General features: G+C 44.7%; 1 protein-coding gene across 1 annotated transcript in view; it reads left to right on the top strand.

Moving 5' to 3' along the window:
* Positions 1-20,795, top strand: part of LOC144818325 (uncharacterized) — a 557,334-nt gene that overhangs the window by 391,675 nt on the left and 144,864 nt on the right. The window contains exon 7 of the mRNA XM_078675638.1: positions 8,222-9,276. Within this exon, the coding sequence (XP_078531764.1) occupies positions 8,222-9,276 (1,055 nt within the window). The remainder of the gene's footprint in view (positions 1-8,221; positions 9,277-20,795) is intronic.

The following is a 20,795-nucleotide window of genomic DNA, read 5'->3' as shown; positions in this document are numbered from 1 at the left end:
CCTCTCCTACCTCCTCTTGCTGTGAACAGGACTCTTTTCCATCTAAAGAGGTCCTACTCTATAGATCTGCACTCTGCTCCTACCAATCTGCCAATGTGCTCTACTTCTGAGGGCTAGAAATCAACTGACAGCTTGCAGAGGTGATGCTTATATGTGGCTCCGCTCATTGGCAACCGTGCAGAGTCGCAGTATGCCCCCTGCTGGCATGCAGAAGCACTGTTGTGAAAGCTTCTGGATCTAGTACGGTGTCTTGGGATTATTCTAAAGGTGTGGAATCTGCTGTTAAGTGTATCAATCAGAAAGAGTGTTAACAAAGATAAGTAACTTATTCATTAAAGTTCTGTTCATAGCATTATGAAATCTACAGTGATAAATAGCCAACTCAAATATTTCAAGAAAAGAGCAAACAAAGCAGGAAAGTGGTGTACTTGGTCATTATTGGGCACACTGGAAAATTTGAGCTCTGCTACTTCAAAGAGTCCAAGTTCTTCCCCTTATCAGATTGTACCTCAGTATCTATTCCTTATCTTAGAATTATCCCCAGGCGTCAGACTAGATCCGGACTTTTTTTTCGTGAGCTGTACTTCTGTGCATCAGAAAGTGACATTGATCGGCTCCGCTTGTTGTTGTTTCCCGAACCAGTTGTGACTTACGCAGGCGTATATAGACGCCACCCCAGCACACTAATGTCAGCTCTTTTCTTTCCACGTCACTCAGCCGAGATCCGAAGAAAGCTATCCCTTCAGTCACTTTTTGACTGTTCTTTTTCAACGTTTTGTAGAAGATTTTTTGAGAGTTCATCTCCTGGTGTGGCAGGGATGTCCACTAGGCAGACCGGCTTCAAACTCTGTGGCACCCGTCATCAAAAGATGTCAGTGATGGACCCGCCCATTGTATGCCTCTGGTGCTTCTAACGCGGCCACAACTTGAAGATCTGCACCAATTGCTGTGCTATGCACCACAAGGCCTTAAGGGATCTGCCCATCAAGCTCCTTGACGAGCGACACCGCAACGCTCTCGATCATGCTCGAGAGGAAGGTCTCGGGATCGGTCCACGATCCTTATCGCGCTCCAAGTTGTCGGGCCACTTTAGTAAGTCCCACAAAAAGAAAGAATAAGAAGTTGAAGAGGTCTTTGACTTCACCTTGTCCGGCGGCTGATGAGACGTGGGAGTGTCGACATTCGAGGCCTGGCTCTGCAGTTGAGCTAGCGCATGGGTCGACTCCGTTTCCTCAACTTTCTGGGACCTGGAGCGATCCCCACTCAACGCCTTAAAATATTTGAGGTTGTGAGCCTCATATTTGAGTGGCCCGCACCCGCCAGCACGCCTTTGTGCCCCGCGGTTTCAGGAGAGGCCCCTACAGCTTCCAGACTGACGGGTCCAGTCTAAGCACCAGTCGGGCCCCTTGGATCCACAGATTTATTTATTTGACATTTATTGAGCGCGACGAATACCCTAAGGCGTCTCGGCGCTAGACCATTCAGTTTGTTTCCTTGTTGTGCAAATAATTTCATTGGTTGAACAGCCATGTCTTTACTTGTTTCCTAAACTGGAGGAGAGAGGAACTCATCTTAATGTGATGAGGAAGTGCATTCCATAGCCTGGGTGCTGCTACAAGAAAGCGACGATGTCCCCATGACACCGTCTTTGATCGTGGAACAACCAATTGATACTGCTCCGATGATCGCAGGTGTCTGCGGGGATTGTAAGGTTTTAATTGGTCCTTAAGGGTATGGGGTCCTTGGTTGTTAAGGGTTTTGTAGACAATGCATAAGGACTTGAACTTTATTCGATTTTTAATGGTGAGCCAATGATATCGTCTTATTGTTTCAGCGATAGGGTGAAACTTGGCAGTCCCAGAAAGCAGGCGTGCTGCCGCATTCTGTATGGACTGAAGCTTGTTTATGACTCTAACCTGAGCGTCAAGAAAGAGTCCGTTGCAATAGTCCAATGAGGACAGGACCAATGAACAAACCAGTGTTTTAATTAGTGCTTCTGGTAGGAAAGGTCTGATCTTCCTTATCATTTTTAATTTAAAATGAGCCGTTGTTGCAACTTTATTTGCATGGTCCATAAAGCTGAGCCCATTGTCAAAAATGACTCCCAGATTCCTGACCTTTGCAATTGGGGTGGGAGGTGATCCAAGGTCCAGAGGCCACCAGCAGGATGGCCATTCTGGGAGAAGGGGACCGAAGATGACTACCTCGGTCTTCTCCGAGTTGAGTTTTAAGCAATTTGTGGCCATCCATGCACTTATTGCCGTCATTCCATTTTTAAAATTGTGGGCTACCTGTCTTCCATCCCCCTTAATGGCCAGGACCAGCTGCGTGTCATCCGCGTATGATGTTAGGCTCATCCCGTATGCTCTGATGACATTTGCAAGGTCCGACACGTAGATATTGAATAGTGTCGGACTAAGGGATGAGCCTTGGGGGACACCACATGGCAGCGTGAATTGAGCAGACTGAAATGGTCCGAGGGAGACCGCTTGAGTTCTCTCAGCGAGAAAGGAGGCAAGCAGGTCTTTAGCAGAATGCCCTATGCCTAACCTTTCGACACGATCGATCAAGGTGTTGTGATCGACCGTGTCGAAACCTGCTGACAGATCAAGTAGGACTAAGATCGCAGTCCCACCTTGATCCCTTATAGCTCTAACGTCGTCAGCAGCCTTAATAAGGGCAGTCTCAGTCCCATGAAATCTCCTGAAGCCATATTGCGAATCATCCAGCAATCGATGCTTCTCGATGTAATCTGAGAGTTGGATATTCATCGCCTTTTCGGTCAGTTTGGCCAAAAATGGTAGACTCGCTATAGGTCTGTAATTTTTAAGATCGTTTTTATCGAGGCCAGGTTTTTTTAATAGGGGCTTTAGTAGAGTTTTCTTTAATAGCTTGGGATAGTTTCCTGAAGACAGAATGGTATTGCAAACTTGTGTCAGCGTAGGTATAATCGAATCCCAGACTGGTGGTAGCACTGACAGAGGACAAGGGTCCAAAGCAGAGCCAGATTTTATAGTAGAGACTATGCTCGATGTAAGGTCATCTGACAGTTCCTGAAAGTTAGAGAAAGCGATGGTCTGATGTGGACCTGATAGCACGCCATTCGTCCTAGATGTTTTAGTTGTGAAGGCTTGAAAGATATCGTCCACCTTAGTAAAAAAGAATTTAGCCAAGTCCTCGCAGAGGGCTTGGGAAGGAGGGGGGATAATGTCAGGGGCATTTCCTGCCAATGTCTTGGTAATTTCGTACAGTCGTCTACTAGAGTTTTTTGCTTGCTCAATTTGGTTGGTATAATATACCTTTTTTGCTTTGGTGATCATGTCTTTATAAAGTCCTAGGGCATCTTTATAAACTTTCTTGCTTGCTGTATCGTATGTTTTTCTCCAGCATCTTTCCAAGTTCCTATTAATTTGCTTTTGTTGTCTTAGCTCAATGGAATACCATGGGGCAGTTGGTTTTGATCTATTCTTAGACACAGTTTTAATGGGGGCTGTATTATCGGTGGCCTGAGCAATCCATGTGTAAAATTGTTGTGTGGCTACATTCGGGTCAGTAGAAATTACTAGACTAGTTTTATCCAGTTGTATTTTCAGTTCGGTAGGATTAATATTCTTCCAGTCTTTAAAAGGTACATGGGTTATTGTGGCAGAGTTCTTATTTTGTAGGGAATTAGTGGTAATTTTACCGAAAATGGCGTAGTGATCAGTCCACGGCATTGGGCAGATGTCCGTTATTTGGAGGCCATCCAGATTGGAGAATATGGCGTCTAACGTATGACCCGCTACATGCGTGGCCTTTGCAACTAATTGTTTCAACCCCAAAGTTGCCATGTCCGCGATGAGAAAGGCTGTATCAGTCTGATCAGCCTGGTCTAAATGAAAGTTAAAATCTCCTAAGACTGTTAGCGTTTGTTCTATCGCTAACGTTTCCATCATTGTAGTGAGATTGGCAAGGAAGCCAGTTTTTGTCCCAGGGGGGGCGATAGATCAGTAATCCCTTAAAACTAGATAGAGAGCAGAGCTTTATTCTGAACTGTAGGGCCTCACAATGGATGGAAGGGATGGGAGTAATAGTAACAGTAAGGTAGTCTCTAGCTATAATCGCTAGACCGCCTCCTTTTTTCCTGGCTCTATCCTGCCGATAGGCTTTGTAACCGCTGGGTACCGCGGTAACTAGATCTGGCTCTGATGACTCATTTGTCCAGGTTTCGGTGACAAAGAGTATGTCAAGTTTGTTATCCGTAATTAGATCGGCTATTTCTTGGCTGTGCTTACATAGTGAGCGGGCGTTGATTAGTGCTATTAGAAATGATTGCTCTTTAATAATGGTCAAGGGTTTGGCGTACTCAGTAGCCGTATGTAGAGGGATAGAATAATTGCAATGTGGGCAAGTTGCACCAAGGTCATGTCCCCCGTTAGCGGGATCACGTCGCAAACAGAGCGCATTAGCTGGTGGTCTGAGTTCTAATAGCTTTGTTTGCGGGTAGGCTAGGTCTGTGGCCCACGTCAATCGGGCAGGGGGTATGGCCCTCGGCCCGGTCCCGGCGCGGACGGGCGCAGACGGGCTTGCCTTTGGCGCGCCGTCGGCGCGCCCGCTGCGCCCACCCGCTGCGCGGACGGGGAAAACGGTTACTTTTATGCATGAAAAAGTAGGAGGAGGCAGATAGGGTTTGAGCGACTAGACCGCCACCCTTACCTCGCTCAAGATGGCTGCTGAGGTGGGTGATGTAAGGTGTCAGCGTTTGACACAGCGCTGAGGTCTCTGTGTTACAGGAGCCTGTCTAGAACCTCGAGGCGACTTTACTCTCTAATACCACCTTGACCCTCCCGGGCACAGATCCCAGCGCTTCTGTCCCCATTCTGATCCCCCATCTCCCAGTTGGCGGGGCATTGCCTGACGCCGACATATATCTATTCGCTAGAACTTGGGGAGGTTTGGAAGGGGTCACTGCACGCTGAGGAATACCAGCCTTGGACCCACAGATGGACTAATGTGAGGACTTTGCGGAGACTAGTGGACTGGACACTTCTTCAGATACTGGCATGCTTTCTTCCCCTACAGTGGCTATGGAGGAGGTAGCGCCCTTTGAAGTGGTGGTGAGGAGAGTGGCCAAGGTCCTGGACATTAGCGTGCCCAAAGTTGCAATCAAGACAAACATCTTGACGGATGTGCTTCAGCGGAGAGTGAGCCCCTTCAGAATGGCTTCACCCTTTCAATGAAGCCTTTACTGACATCCTGCTTGGGACCTGGTCCACAGAGACAATTGCCTACTGCCCTGCCCCTGGGCACCCCAATATCCCCACACAAAACCCTAACCCAGAGAGCTTGGTGGTCCAAGCCTCTACCTCCCATGTAAATCCCGGTGCATTCCTTACCTCCCCACTGGATAGGTAATCCAAGAGACTGCCTCCTGCTTACAATATTTTGATAAAGGACAGTCTTTGCTTGCTTCTCCAGGAAGTGACGTCGCTCTTTACAAAGGAAGCCATAGAGAAGGTGCCAACGCCAGAAGTAGGTTTGTGCGTTCTAAGAATTAAGTTAGATCAAATATCAAGTCTGACATCTTACTGGCATTATGGAAGCGGTTTCCGTCACCCCAGCTGTGAGCTGACTCTGCTTTTTTGCTTGTTAGTGACTGGGTGCTTCTCAGAGCTCCCCCCCATTGCACATACTAACACTTTGTGCTCTGACCATTAGTGAACTCTCTCATACTACTCTCCTGTCTGCTTGCCTTTGCAAAATTTGGTCTGCTACTCCAGCTTTGCCACTCTGGTTTTCAAATGAAATACATTCTCTTTTTCAGGTGTTAGACACTGTCCATTAAACAGTCCATAAAGCACTTTACAAAAGGGAGAATATGTCTAAACGTATGACCTACTCTCTTTGCCATTTATTGTACTGGATCCAACTTGTGGTTATAGAAATTTTTTTTTTCATGCATCAGTTCAGGATTTGTTTACATAGCCTATCAGTGCCTGTCAAAAGAAAGTCAAAAAATATAGAAGCTGAAGGAAAAATTATGACAAAAAAGCCTCTGAGCGCATGGTAAAAAACACATATCACTATGCCATAAGGAAGGTCAGGAGCTCCTTAATAAGTGCGAAGATTAAAAATGTAGCTAACTCAACAAAATAACTTTTTCCTGTAGTTAAAACATTGATGAAATCAATTTCACCTTAAGTAGGACGATTAGCGTTTGAAGCCCAATGTAATATGTTCACAAGCTATTTTCAAGAAAGTCAACATCTGTGCTTACATGCCTAAGTTCAAGCCATTAATTACCAATACCACTCCAACCCCCCAAACACAGATGAAGGTAAATCTCTCATCCTTCACTGAAATTGCAACGGAGGACATCATAAGTATTCTTACTATAATCAACTCAGTATCCCCACTTGACGCTGCACTTCCCAATATTCTTCTTAAAGGCAAAAGTTATATATGCCCCACTATGACCAGAATACGTAATCACTCTCTGGAGATGGGTGGAGTACCCCCTCCATGGAAACATGCCATGCTGAAGCCACTTTTAAAAAACCAACATTGGATCACTTATTGCCAATTTCTCTCCTTCCATGTATCAGTAAAATTGTAGAAAAATCTGTCAATAAAAAGCTCTGCTTTTTGGGAAGATCAGGGACTCCTAAATCCCACGCGAAAAGATTTTCGAGTAGGAAACCACACGGAAACTGCTTTATTCTTCATGACTGAAGAGCTCAAAGGAGTCCTAGACTCCATTGGTACTGCAGCAGTCCTCTTTATAGACCTAAGCGCTGTGTTTGATAAGATGCCCTATCCAATTATTTTTAAAAGACTGGAGGAAGTAGGAATCAACGGCAGAGCCTTTAAATGGCGAACCTCATTTTTTATGAACAGAAGCTTCCAAGTGAGCGAGGAAACTTTCAGCTCTGACACTTTATAACTACAACATTGGGTATCTCAGGGATCCTTGTTAAGCCCCTCTCTGTTTAATGTCTATGTGCATCCCCTGGTAGACATTATAACGGGGCATGGTTTTCCACAGTATCGTATGATGATGATACTCAAATTGTCATCTCTCTAACATCAGATACAGGCTTACTTTCCTCCAAATGTTATGCCTGTCTAAAATATGTTACTGACTGTTAAAACAGAGCTTCTGGCAGTCCGGAAGACCCCTATCCTTTCGTCAGAAACTTCAGTGGCCCAACTATTTAGGAGAATGGCCTCTTCCCAAAAATGGAATTAAACATTTGGGTTTTTGGATAGACAGTCTGCTTATCATGGAGGTGCAAGTAAGGAAACCCCCCATCTCATGGTTTGGCCTTCTCCAGGCCCTAAATACAATTTTGAGTTGGCTTCCCCCACAAGTCTAAGAACCGTGGTCCAAGTTCTTATCTTGTCCCGCCTTGACTCCGGTAATTCAGTCTATTTATGGAGTCCTCAGTATGTGCTCAAGCGTATACAGATTTTCCAGAATGCTGCAGTGCACACCTTGTTGAAAATCCCAAAATATCACTCTATTTCTTCCTCCCTTGCAACTCTGCATTGGATGCCAGTATGCAAAAGAATCACATTCAAGTCCCCCTTTATGGCCCTAAAATGATGTACAACAAAAGCCCTCCCTTAATTCACAAGTTGCTAACCCCGTACATCTCCAAAAGATCACTGCTCTGTAGATCAGAGGCTTTTCTCAGTACATAGAATGAAGAAAACCAGAAGTGGAGGACTTTCTTTTGCCTATCTGGTAGCTAAACTTTAGACCTCCCTTCCTCTATCCTTGAGACTGACCAATGAAGAAACCATATTCAGGAAACTTCTCAAAACCTACCTCTTTTGAATGAATCCCATTCAGTGCCAGCTAGAGAAAAGGACATGACTTCTGCGTGGGAATAGCCATTGGGTGGCCATGCGCTTTACAAATACATAGCATAGTATTACGTCACTGGAGAAATATTTGAATAAACAAAGCATTGTGGCTTCGGAGACTGGGCAATATATCATGTTGTCCTTCTGATGGCAGAATTCTACTTATAATTATTTGCCATGTACAAAGAAGTCTCAGAATGTAATTTATTCTGGTATTTTAAAATGCTTTGTACTCTCAAGAAACCAAATTCCTGCTTGTAGTTACAGTAAATGATGATGCTATTGTATTCTGGCAAGTTGTTTTATGTAGTTCTCCAAGTACCGTTGTGTTTAAAAATTGTTGTAGTGATTTTCTTATCTGTTTCTTCCACAGGTTTTTAAATCGTGTGGAATGTCCAGAGTACCAGTTTTATGAAAAGAAGTTAGCAGAGTTTCGTCAGTCCAAGCAACTCCAACCTGTGCACCAAAAGAATTTTCCACTTCTTCTCTCCAAGCTGCTAGATAATATTCGATCTACAGCTAACCCAGAGGAAAGTCTTTTATCTCAGAACTCAGACGCTCAGAGTTCCGCTGACCATGGTGCAGAGCCTCAAGATGTACTGCACCAAAGTTCTGAGCTTTCTGAACTGTTTGATTCAGTTGAAGAAAATAATAGGACCCGAGGTCACGTACCCAGTGATTCCACGATTCCAGTCTCTCATATGAATACAACTCCACCTGCAGACATCAAAATGTCTGAAGCTGCCAGTTCGAAGCATGATGCAGACTCTCAAAATACTGAACTTGAAGATCATCCACTTGTGTCCGAGTCCTGTGATTCTGATACTGATCAGTCAGATACTGAGCAGGCTGAAGATTTCTTATCCATTGATGTAGATAATTTCACCTCTCAGTGCAGCGAGTCTGAATGTGAAGACCCAGCTTCTGAATTTCCCTCCCCTGGACTGAAGCAATCCGAATATAAACCTGAGATTACTAACTCCTCTCTAGCTAAAGCCCATTCTGCTGCAGATAACTGTGATTCTGTGGAGAGCAGTGCAAAACAAGCCACTGCAGTCTGTAGTACAGAACTTGACCAACCTAAACATCAAAATCCCTTGCCTCTAAATTGTAATCCTCCAGTTGTTAGAGGCCCTGAACTAATACACCATAAGTGTCAAGACTCTGGAGTATCTGCTTCCTCATCTCCAAAGGGTGGCCTACTGGACCCAGTGATCAAAGCCCCTGAACCTCCCAGAACAGCATGTGCTAATACAGCTCGTGTCTCTGATCCCCAGGATATTGAACTTATGAAGTTTTATGAAAGTATTGAGGAAACTGAACGTAAGGCAGAAGCACAAAAAAGTTTACATGCTACTACGCAAGCTACATCTTCTGGTCCTGCACCCTCCTCTTGTCCACCCAAAAGAGCCAGAACAGAGACTGAAGGCAAGTGTTTTTGGTATGGTAGTTGTCCTTGGCAGTCACTGATTGTTTTTTTCCTTTTTGTGCCTCATTTTCTTCCTTACTAAATAGTGTTGCATGTTTATGGCTTTGACATTGCAGTCCACCGGATTTAACACCGAGAAGAAAATTCATTTGCAAAGCCACTAAGTCTCCCCTATGAGAGAGCTGTTGGCTTTGACACAGTTTTTATAGCCATGGTGTACTGCAGCGTCGCTGAAAGTATTACAAAACAAAGAAAAAGACGCAGTAGGAGGGAGGGCAGGTCAGGACAACACAGATAATGAACGATGGGAAGGAAAGGCTAGGAGCTAGCACACAGACAACGGCGAGTGGGCGGGATAGGTTTGTGGGCAGCAAAAGGCAACGATTGTTGGAGGGAGATAGGGGTAAGCAGACAACAGTGGAGGGTCGACCGGCAGGAGGAATTCAGAGAAAGGGCAAGTACAAAAGGGAGACAGCTCAAAAAGAAGCACTCTTGCATAGTGCTTAAAGACAGGAAAAAGAACCACCTAAAAATCTTATCAGTGGAAGGACACAAGTAATGTGTCCATGCTCCAGGGAAGGGACATACACAGGAAGAGGAAGAAAACCTACAGCAGCTGATCCCTAAAAAGCAAGGAAATGAGAGTGAGAATGAAGCCCACCAATGGTAAGCAATGGACAGCATTTAAGCCTCTTAGAGAACAAAACATCTTGATGAGACAGTGCATGCACTGCCAAGGTAAGAACTAAAAGAATCTGTGATGGTCTATTGAACTTCTAATTTTGAGGTATGGTAACATTTAATGACAGCTGTTAAAGAGAACCACTCGTCGTTCTGTACACAAGAGTCTGATTAATTTTCTTTGTGTTTTCCTTGGGAGTTCTCTTTCCAACTCAACCTCCTGCCCATTGTACTGTTTATTATTTGATATTGTGATTTCTTTCTTTGAAGTTTATTTTATAAATATTGCCTTCTTAATTTTGGTACAGAAGATATTATGTCTTTGGCTATTGTTCCCCAAACCGCATAGAAATGTTGATAATGTGTTGCAAACAGTTTGCCTTTCCATCATTACTTTTGTAGTTGCATTGAAATTCTTATAAACAATTGGAACTAAGTGGGCAGGCAGTTGACAATGTACCTAGGACTATAGGAATTTTAGGACAAGTCAGGACTAAACGTTTAACGGATTCTGCTGAGTTATGTGGCATGGACATGTCTTATTTTACATAATCTTTAAAAAGGCAGTTTAAGTAGCATTTCTATAACATTGTTGACTACTTATTGTCATAATGATAAAACTATCCTGTGCTCTCGGAAATAGGTATCACATTTAAGAAACCAACAGTATACTTGTAGTTGATGCAGTCCAAACTATTATTCATCAATATTTAGATTTTAATACTGGGGCATTGTAAATAAACACCCTTTGATAAGATCCGTGACAAAACGTTTCTTAAATAGTATTGCTCTTAGCAGAAAAAGAGGCAATGTAGTACTTCTTGCAATAGAAGATGTACATCATATATATATATATATATATATATATATATATATATATATATATATATATATACACACATATATACACACACACACACATACATTTATATACATATAATATGTATATACGTATTGTAATTCCCTGTGGTTAGGTCTTTACACCCCTTACAGGGTGGCACTAGTTCCCCCACAAGAGCCTCCAATGCCCTGGCTTTCTCCATCTTACCTATTCCCTTGCTGGCCTCTCGGAGTAGCAGTGTCCCTTCCGCCCTGCCCATCTTGCGAGCTCTTTCCTCCAGGTAGTGAGTCTCGGCCCGCCCGGCGCCTTCCAGTTCCTGGCTATCTCCCGCTTAGCTAATATATAGGCAAGATCCTGAAACTTTCCTGTAACTCTGTTTTTAGCTGTGTGAGGGAACCATCCTAGGAGGTTGTGTTCTGGGGTCTGTGGAATTTCTTTGTCAATCAGGTCGCTTATGATATGTCTAAGTTCCCCCAGAATGTTTGCAATACTGGGCAGCTCCAAATTATATGAAGTATGTGCGCCTCTCTTTCTCCGCATCTGGGGCACGCCAAAGTATCTCATAATGCGAACTGGCGTTAAGTATGCTCTATACAGCACATAGTAGTTATTTAATGTGAAGCAAGCATTCTGAGACACCTTCGGGGTGCGTTCTAGGATTTATTCCCAGTCTTTCTCAGGTATTTGTTTACTGAGGTCCTCCTCCCATTGTGTTTGCAAGCGCTCCAGCGGTTGTAGCATATCCCGCTGTATTGCTTTATATAGGCAGGACACCATCTTGATCCTTCCTGCCGATAGCACGACATACCTGCATCCCGCCAGTGCTCTCGGCTCGGCGTCCCCAGTCTTCCAATGTGTCCTAATCCTGCGATTAGAGCTCTATGCTTCAGGAAGTGACCCCCAGGCAAGTCATATGTGGTTTGCAAGTCTGGTGCAGCAGGATCCTGCTCCCTGTCCGGGTCTCGATCCGCTGCTAGCCACTGTATTAGCCAGTATAGTTGTGCTGCTAGGTAGTAGGCCTCAAGGTCCGGTACCGCCATTCCTCCTTCTGCCGTGGGGCGTCTCAACATTGGCAATGCCACCCTCTGTCTGCCTGCTCCCCAGATAAACAATATAATCTTGGAGTCTAGCTCCCTGAACATTGCTCGCGGAACCCATACCGGCAGTGTTCCAAAATCGTATAGTAAGCGCTGCAGTGTTACCATTTTCAGGACTGCCACCCTACCAGCCACGGATAGCGGAAGCGCTCCCCGGAAGTCCATTGCTGTTTTTGCCGCCCTCAAAGCCCTTCCTACGTTACCACCCAACAGGTCCGCCGCACCGTGATATATTTGAACTCCCAGGTACTTAAGCGTAAGCGGTGGGGGGTATCGGGCGCTATTTTTGCCAGTTGACCCTGAGACCAAACATAGTGCCGAACTGAGCCAGCATGCTGCGCGCGCCCTGCAACTCCTCAGCTGTTTAGCGTAAGAATATCAGGAGGTCATCTGCGTATAATGCGATACAGTGCTGCCCTATCATCGTCTCCAAGCCCCCGTAGTATCGGCCACTCCTGGCCCTGCACGCCAGCTGTTCCATGGCCAGGGCAAACAGGAGCGGGGAGAGGGAGCATCCCTGCCTCGTGCCCCTCCCCACCCTCAGTCTGGGTGAGATAATCCTCCCAGTGCGTACGCGGGCCGTGGGGGACGTGTACAGGAGCCTCACCCATGTCAAAAATCCTTCACCCAGCCCCATCCTGGTTAAGACCTCATATAAATATTGCCACTCCAGGCTGTCGAATGCTTTTTCAATATCTACTGCGAATACTGACGCCTCTTGTTTGTCATACCCATCCGAGCCTATTACTGCCAGGAGCCGCCGGATGTTTATGGCTGTGTTCCACCCTGGGATGAATCCCGCCTGATCTGCGTGCACCAGTAGGGGCATGTGTGGCAGGAGACGTGTCGCTAGGACTTTACTTCGGATTTTATAATCCATATCACACCAAATCTTGCTCAGAAGACTGAGTGATATTGGTGTTACTGGGCTTGCCTTGGAAAGGCTTACCAAATGTTATCACGGACAGAACACAGACCGTTAACTTGGGTCCTTTTCATTCCAAAACTTCTATGGTCACTAAGGGAGTGCCCCAGGACTCATGCCTGGGCCCCACTTTGTTCAACGTTTGTGGCGCCCCTAGCAAGACTATTGAGAACACTGGGATTCATCCCCATATCTTATGCGGATGATACCCAGCTACTCTTGCCACTAGATAAATCTAACCCCAACTGCCAAACCATCTTTGGCAACGGTATGAAATCTATAGCACAGTGGATGAAAGACAATTATCTCCAGCTGAATGCCACCAAATCAGAGATAATGCTTTTTGGAGAGGCTACTTTGATTTGGTCACCCACTTGGTGGCCAGAGGAACTGGGCCCTACTCCCTCGCCTAAATCAGTGGTGAAAAATCTTGGAGTTCGCCTTGACTAAAAACCTATTTTGAGAGATCATGTCTACACTACTGTCGGAGCCTGCTTTCATGTTCTTAGGATGCTCAGACGAATATTCCCTTTTTTACCCTTGTCCGCTAGGAAAACCTTAATACAGGCACTAGTTCTTAGTCACCTAGACTATTGCAATGCGCTCCCTATATCAGCAACTGAAAAAGACATCAATAGACTGCAAGTAGTCCAAAATACAGCTGCTCGCCACGTGGCTGACGTCCCACGCAGAACAGCCTCTCTGCCTCTGCTCAAGAAACTTTGGCTGCCTATACGTAAAAGGATCCATTTTAAAATCTGTTGTATGGCCTTTAAAGCGGTCTACAAACTAGGGCCTAGCTACTTGAATGAGAAATTTGTAAACTATGTTCCCAGTAGATCGCTCCGTTCTGGAGATAAGGCTCTGAGTAAGGTTCCTCGTATTAGTAAATCACGACAAGGAGGCAAAGCCTTTTTCCATCTTGGCCCATGGCTTTGGAACAGTCTACCTATCCACCTGCGACAGTGTACTGTCCTCCTGTTATTCAGGAGACAACTGCAAACGTTTCTCTTCTGATCTGTCTGATGGAGTGTCATTGAGTCCTAGCGCGGAGATAACCTTATGGGGTGAGTCATGCGCTCTATAAATTCCAAATTCAAATTAATTGTCCTAGCCACTGATCGGCACCTCTTTTACAGTTCATTAGGGGCTGAAAGAGTGAGAGTTGCTGGTCTTTCGAGAGGATTCTAATTGGTAGTAAATTCAAGTGCAGGACAGTGGACCTCCTACAACGCCTCTGTGCTAGCTATGGGGCAGGGACTGTGATTGCTGGTCCAACGTGTAAATTGCGGGATGGTTGGCCATCCTATTTAGTGCAGAATCTCAGTCTCCTATAACCTGGTAGCCAGATCGTAAATATTTAAGAGAAAGGGTGTTGAGTAAGATGCAGGGAGTAGGGAGAGGACAAGAGAAGTTGAGGGGCTCAGGATCAGGAGCAGTCCTCAGCCAAGATGGAAGTGTTAAGCAGAAACAGGGTGAGCAAAGCTGAAAAGAGAAATTAATTGAAATACCTTCAAAGAGAAGGGCTTTCAGTTTATTCTTGAAGATGTATACAAGGGTAGTGGTACGTAACCCAGGATGTAAAGAGTTCCAGATTATGGTAGCTCTCCCTGAAAAAATGGAACCTTCTTGAAGTAGTTTCTCAGTGCATTGTGACAGATTGCCCTCACAAGATTTTATTAGCTTGACGTCCAGGTATCGTCCGGTGGATGTTGTTCTGCACATAGTTTTGTCTTCATTCGGAAGCAAGCAGAGCATTTGACGTATCAGTGAGATATTGTCATCCCTTTTGATGCCAAAGACCAATAATGCTGTGGCATGCAGTACTGAATTTAGTGGACCAAGATGCATTTTGGGAAGACCGATCAAAAAGGTATTGCTGTACTCTATCATTGACGGCACCACTAAGTGAACTAGAGTCTTGAGATCCTGTTCAGGAATGAAAAAACGAAACCTTTGAGCAGACAAGATTGCTTGATAAGGAGGCAGGAGATATGTGAATCCATGATGCAGAGCGTGTTGTCAACGATTTGGAGATGTACTGTTTCTCTGCTGAAACTTTCACTGAAGCCAGACTGGTATTCCTGTAAGAGGGCATTTTGTGGAATATGTAGTACACAGCTTTCAATAACTTTTGCTACACTTGTAAGCTTAGATTTGGGGTGAAAGTGGTTGAGATAACCTGCGTCAGTGGAAGGATATTTGAGAAGTGTAGTGAATTGGTAATTTGCTAGGCCCTTAGGGAGCATTCCCTGCCTGAGGCAGAGATTCACTAAACTTGTCCAGTAAGGATACAGGTGGTCAGCAAGGTCTTTGGCAATGTTCCCAGCTATCTGATCCATGCCGTGGTTCGATGGTTTAGTTTTCAAAATGATTTTCAGTAACTCATCCTCCAAGATTAAGTTAAAATATTGCCAAGCGTTCTTTGACTTGCAGGTTTTGGTCAAGTTGAGTTGGGGCTAGGAAGCTGTGCCCGAATGTTTATCTTGGTGCGTTCACAGACGCTCGGTGCAGTTAGCCCATTGTGAGTTTTGACATCACAAGTTGGAAGACAAAGAGACTTAGTCAGTAGCCGTAGCACTATAAGAGTTCCAAGCTATTCAATAAGGTAATTTTTGCAACCCAAGTTGAAGGAGGGGAGGCCATTTGTTAATTGCCATGCTTGGGCTATGACCAAATCTACTGAGCTGATTGTGGGAACACTGGTTTTAAAATGGGTATACAAAAGGAGCAGCCAACAGCCCAAGCAGTCGCTATTCCTATGCCTGGAGCCCCTAGAGGCCCAAACTCCGTGAATCTTACTAGGAGCATGATGATAGGTGATGTCCCAAGGGAAAATAACCAGTTAATACTGACTGTGCAAACGCACTGTAATGCATAAATGAGCCAGAGGGCAATAAAGATATTTTATGGGCGTCATTTAAGCAATGCTCGGGCCAAGAGGTAGTGAAGAAAATTTTATTAAATGCCCCTAGCCCATATTGCAACCTGGTTAAAAATGCTGTTGAACGGAAGGTAAGCAATGGATGCTCATTTGCGGCGAGAGACCAGGAGTTAAGACAAGGTTTGACGGTTTTGGGGCATTTCGGTGCACCGGCAGTCGGAGAAAGCATTGCTCTTTCGTGAATCAACTAAGTGATTAGTCCATCCTTGTACAACCTAGAAAGAAAAGGCGGTTGGGAGAAACTAGACATGCCTCTATGCTTTCAGATAATGTGGAGTCTTTGGGGCACAAATCTGTTGTCAAGCTTACGTGCAGTACATGATGACGAGATACAAGGCAGAGCCAAAGAGAGGGCTGAAGCAAGGAGACTTTCTTTCGAATACTTAATTGATCTATCATTGTCTCTGAAGGAGAGCTTTTTATTACTTGAAGACATGCAGGCAGCATCTCCTTGAATATGATTTTGATATTTCCTGATTCTCTACAGTTCATAAAATAAGACCGGAAACATGAGTCTAATCCCTGTATCTTTAGATCAAAGACCATAAACTGAAAAAAGCAAAAGGAAGAAGAAACAATATTTTAGTGACCCCTCTAAACAACAAAACTCAAGCAGAATAATGTTAGCCCAGTCTTTCTTGCTTCTACCTTGTATAATAAAGTTACATTATAATGGCCCTTCAGGAAGAAATAAAAATTACTCTTTCACTCTCTTTTTCCTTTCTTTGAATGGCATTTAGTTTGTGGCTGCTCAGGTGTTTATCAGTGTTTTATATGTTTACACTGGTGAGGGCTATATCCCTTTCAGGTTTTTGTTTTCTCATAAAGTTTTATTGGCATTTTTGGTAACCACATTACATCTGTATCTGTGAGCGTCGCTTACAGCAATTACCATTATGTATAATATGTGATATGTATGTACTGTAAAGCGCTCTGATACCCCCGTGGGTCATGTTCACGCTATATAAAACTTTATAAATAAAATAAAAAAATAAAAATATTCAGCATGGCCAGTGGCCTGTAGGCCCTATAATCATGAGGTACCTTCCCGGGCTTAGGTATGGGGAATATAAGGGCTTCTCTGGCACTCTCAGGCAGCTCTCCCAATTCTCGAGTCCCCTGGTACATCGCAGCCAATTGTGGGGCCAGCTCGTCTGTGTATGTTGCGTAGAATTCGGCCGGTAGGCCATATCTGGAGCACCATTATACAGTGTGACGTGTAGTGTTTGAGCTGGAAATATGTTTCCAGCTCAATGTGGCAATGTGGGCAAGGTATATATCGTTCTAGCAGACTGGTTTTAAATTCGATGCACAAGAGGATTTTGGGAAGACCCAGGTAAATTGAATTGGCGTAGTCTATTCTAAACACAACTAGAGCTATATTTACTTGAATTCCTGGTAAGGAATTTTTACATCTTTTTTATACGACGTAGCTGGCAAGAGCTAGCCGAATTCACGGCTCCTACCTGCTGTTTAAAAGATAGTTCTACATCTATTATAACACTCAGGCTCTTTACAGCCTTTTTGGGTGCCAGAGGAGAGCCCACCTCGCTAGGCCAGAACGATCAAAACCAGTAATTCATCTTACTTTTTGTGATAATTATTTCCGTTTTGTCGGGATTCAACTTTAGATGATTGCTGTTAATATAATCTCATATGAACAGCATAGTATCATGAAATAGCTGTAGAGACGAGGGGCTGTCATTAATCGTGAATAGCCGTTGCATGTCATCCGCATAATTAAAAATGTTGAATTCTTTATTTTTTAGAGCATTAATCAAGGGACGAATATAGATGTTAAAAAGGTGGGGGGACAACCAAAAGCACTGAGGAACCCCACAATTCAGTTCCCCTCTGTAGAATAGAAAGGGGGAAGCCTGACTAATTGCGATCTATCTCTCAAAAAGGAGATAAGCCAGTCCAGTGCTAAGTCTTGAAAACCTGCAGCCCTAACACAGTCAGCCAAAATAATATGGTTGACCCCGTCAAAGGCCGCAGACCGGTCCAACAATACCAACACTTGGGTGTTGCCATTGTCTACCTCTTTACGCATGTCATCGACTACTGACACGATCAGTGCTTCTGTCGAGTGTGCTGGTCAACATCCTGCTTGGGTGGGAAGCCTGACTCTTGAATGAAAAAGCATAGTTGGCGGGCAATGTGGCCTCGAGTAGTTTTTAAAAAATAGGGTAAAAGCAAGATTGGCCGTAAATTTTTCATATCCTTAGGAACGGCACCAGCTTTCTTTATGATTGGTGCGATAAACGCCTTTTTAAAGGAGCTAGGGACCACCTCCAAATTAATAGAGTGATTAAGAAAAGACATTATATGGTCAGGGAACCAAGTACATACTGCTTTTAGAACCATTGGGGGGCAGATATCAATTGGTGCACCTGACTTTTCTTTTGTCAGTAGGTGGACTAGGTCCTCTTGCATTAAATTGGGAAAGCAAGTGAGCATTTCATTATTCACCATGTTCACAGATGGATTATTAAGTCGTGGGCATGGAGGAATACTGTTTTTAATTTCCTTTATTTTGTCCACAATTAAGGCGTTTGCAGATTCGCACATATCTTGAGAAGGTAAAACCGGCAGCGTAACTCGGTCTGGGTTAGAGAGATGCGAGACTATCTTGAATATCCCTTTAGATTTATTGGAGGCATTCATGATTCTGCCTGTGAAAAAGTGAACTTTTGTTTGCTGCAAAAGATTTTTGTAATTTATACGTTTTTGAATGTACCCTATTTTCAGGTCTGGCGAGTGCCTAGACCGCCATTTCCTTTCTGCTTGCCAGAGATTAAGTTTGGCAATTTTCAGGTCATCCGAGAACCATTTCTTGGCCTTATGGCACATAGGTGCTCTCGTTCTATGGAAGGGAGCATGAGCATTACTGGGCACTTCCAGCCAGCTCATAATGTCATGCACATAAGCTTCTATGTTTTCCTTCGTAGTGGGATTAGAATTTCTCAGATCTTCACAAAAGGCTGTAAGGTTAACCTGTGCCCAGTTCCTCTAACAAATAGTGGGGCCAATAGAGGGATTGTTACACTTAGACAGAAGCACTACAAAGGACATCACATGATGATTGGACCGGCCACATGGGGCTATAATCAAGTTCCTTATGAGGAATCTGGTGGTCCATATCGGTTCCAAAGTGTGTCCTTTAATATGAGTTGGACCATGCACTAATTGTTCCAGGTTTAGGTCAGTGAGGTGCGCCGTCAAGTCCTTGGATTGCTGCCCCCCTTCTGCCACATTAGCCCAATAGTGGAAGTCTCCAACAAAAAGAACGTTAGCATGATTTACAGTTAGTGGCGCCAAGGATTCGCAGAGGACCCGAGAAAATACTGGCATATATTTGGGGGATCTATATAGCAACACACAAGTGAAGGACGAGGACCAAGATTCCCAGTGAATAACTAAATTCTCCACCGTGGGAAGCTCTAGAGAAGTCAGTTTAACAAAGCGGTGCTCTTTTTTTAATAATAGCCGCCACCACCTCCCTTCTTTCCCATATTCCTATTGGTTTGTAGGATATAGTAATTGTTGAGAAGGGCCGCAAGTATGTCCGGAGAGTACTCCTCTGTGAGCCAAGTCTCCGTTAATAACAAAATATCCGGGGACTGGGAATCCAGGAAATAAAAGACCTCATCCTGGTGCTTCACTAGGGAGCGGGTATTCAAGTACGCTACCCTGAGGTCAAAAAGGTTAGGCTGAAAGGCTCTAGGGGTAGTGCTTGGCGCTGACAAAGTCGGTAGTGGGTAAAAATGCCTCCTAGCCACCTGGTCCCCTTGTTCTGGGGATACCAGGATCCCTGATTCCTTTAATGCCTTTGTGATTGAGGGTGAGATATCATACCTCCCGTGTTGTAGCCTAGCAGTTTGTTCCTAGAATAAGTAATGACAGGGGCATAGTAACTGGCTCCTGGCCCCATCCGGAAGCGGACTGCGTAGACAGGCTTGCCTGTGGCGTGCCACCAGTGCGCCGGATGCTCAGAGGTGCCATTCTGCTCCTTATGTAGGCATGGTATTAGCCCCCTCCACTGCCTATGACCAACAAGGATACTTATTTGTTCTCCCCAAGCCCTGGTGCGAGTGACTCAGCCCCCGAGATGGAAAACAGTCAAATGCAATTCACACAACGATTAAACGCAATTTTAAGAATGTTTATGTCAATATTCTTAATATGAGGTTCAAAAAGCGATCAGCGTTGCGTAGGATTATGGGACCTTAGTAGATAGGATTCAGAAAAGGGGGTGGTGATGAAGCTTGTTTCCTTCCCAGTGTAAGAATTGGCTTGGTAGTTTGGTTTGCCCTGTTCCCATCATGCACTGGGACAGGAACAGACTAATTTGCATATAGCCAGGTTCTGAACTGGGATGGTGCAGTGAGCTAAAAAACGGTGTTGGATCTAGCCCTGATCTCTTGACTGGGTGAGAGTTTTCTGCTTTATTCAGAAACTCTGTCCATCACCACCCCTTGTTGTTAAATATTTTGTCCACCCTAAGCGTGGAAGGGTATACTCAGATGTGAGTCCCTTGCTCATTGCACCATCAGGATTCAAGCAAGCCGGGCCGACGACGGCTGAAATGCCAGAAACCGGTCCCCGGAAGCTTGTTTCCTTCCCAGTGTAAGAATTGGCTTGGTAGTTTGGTTTGCCCTGTTCCCATCATGCACTGGGACAGGAACAGACTGATTTGCATATAGCCAGGTTCTGAACTGGGATGGTGCAGTGAGCTAAAAAACGGTGTTGGATCTAGCCCTGATCTCTTGACTGGGTGAGAGTTTTCTGCTTTATTCAGAAACTCTGTCCATCACCACCCCTTGTTGTTAAATACTTAGTAGATAGGGCCTGAGTTATCCTACCACCTTAGTACCCATGAGCCCAGGACCGACTAGCTATAGTGTCTCACTTGCTCTCCTACTCACCCACAGAGAAACAAGAGATTAGAAACCCCAGAACACAACACTTGTGTCTCTTCTCAGGAATCGCGGTTGCAAGACACACCCTTTCACTCACACTCTTGTACT

The sequence above is a fragment of the Lissotriton helveticus genome, chromosome 2_1 (assembly GCF_964261635.1).
Source record: "Lissotriton helveticus chromosome 2_1, aLisHel1.1, whole genome shotgun sequence".
Lineage (NCBI taxonomy): Eukaryota > Metazoa > Chordata > Amphibia > Caudata > Salamandridae > Lissotriton > Lissotriton helveticus.
The sequence above is the reverse complement of the archived record's forward strand: the minus strand, read 5'-3'. Positions and strand labels throughout refer to the sequence as shown.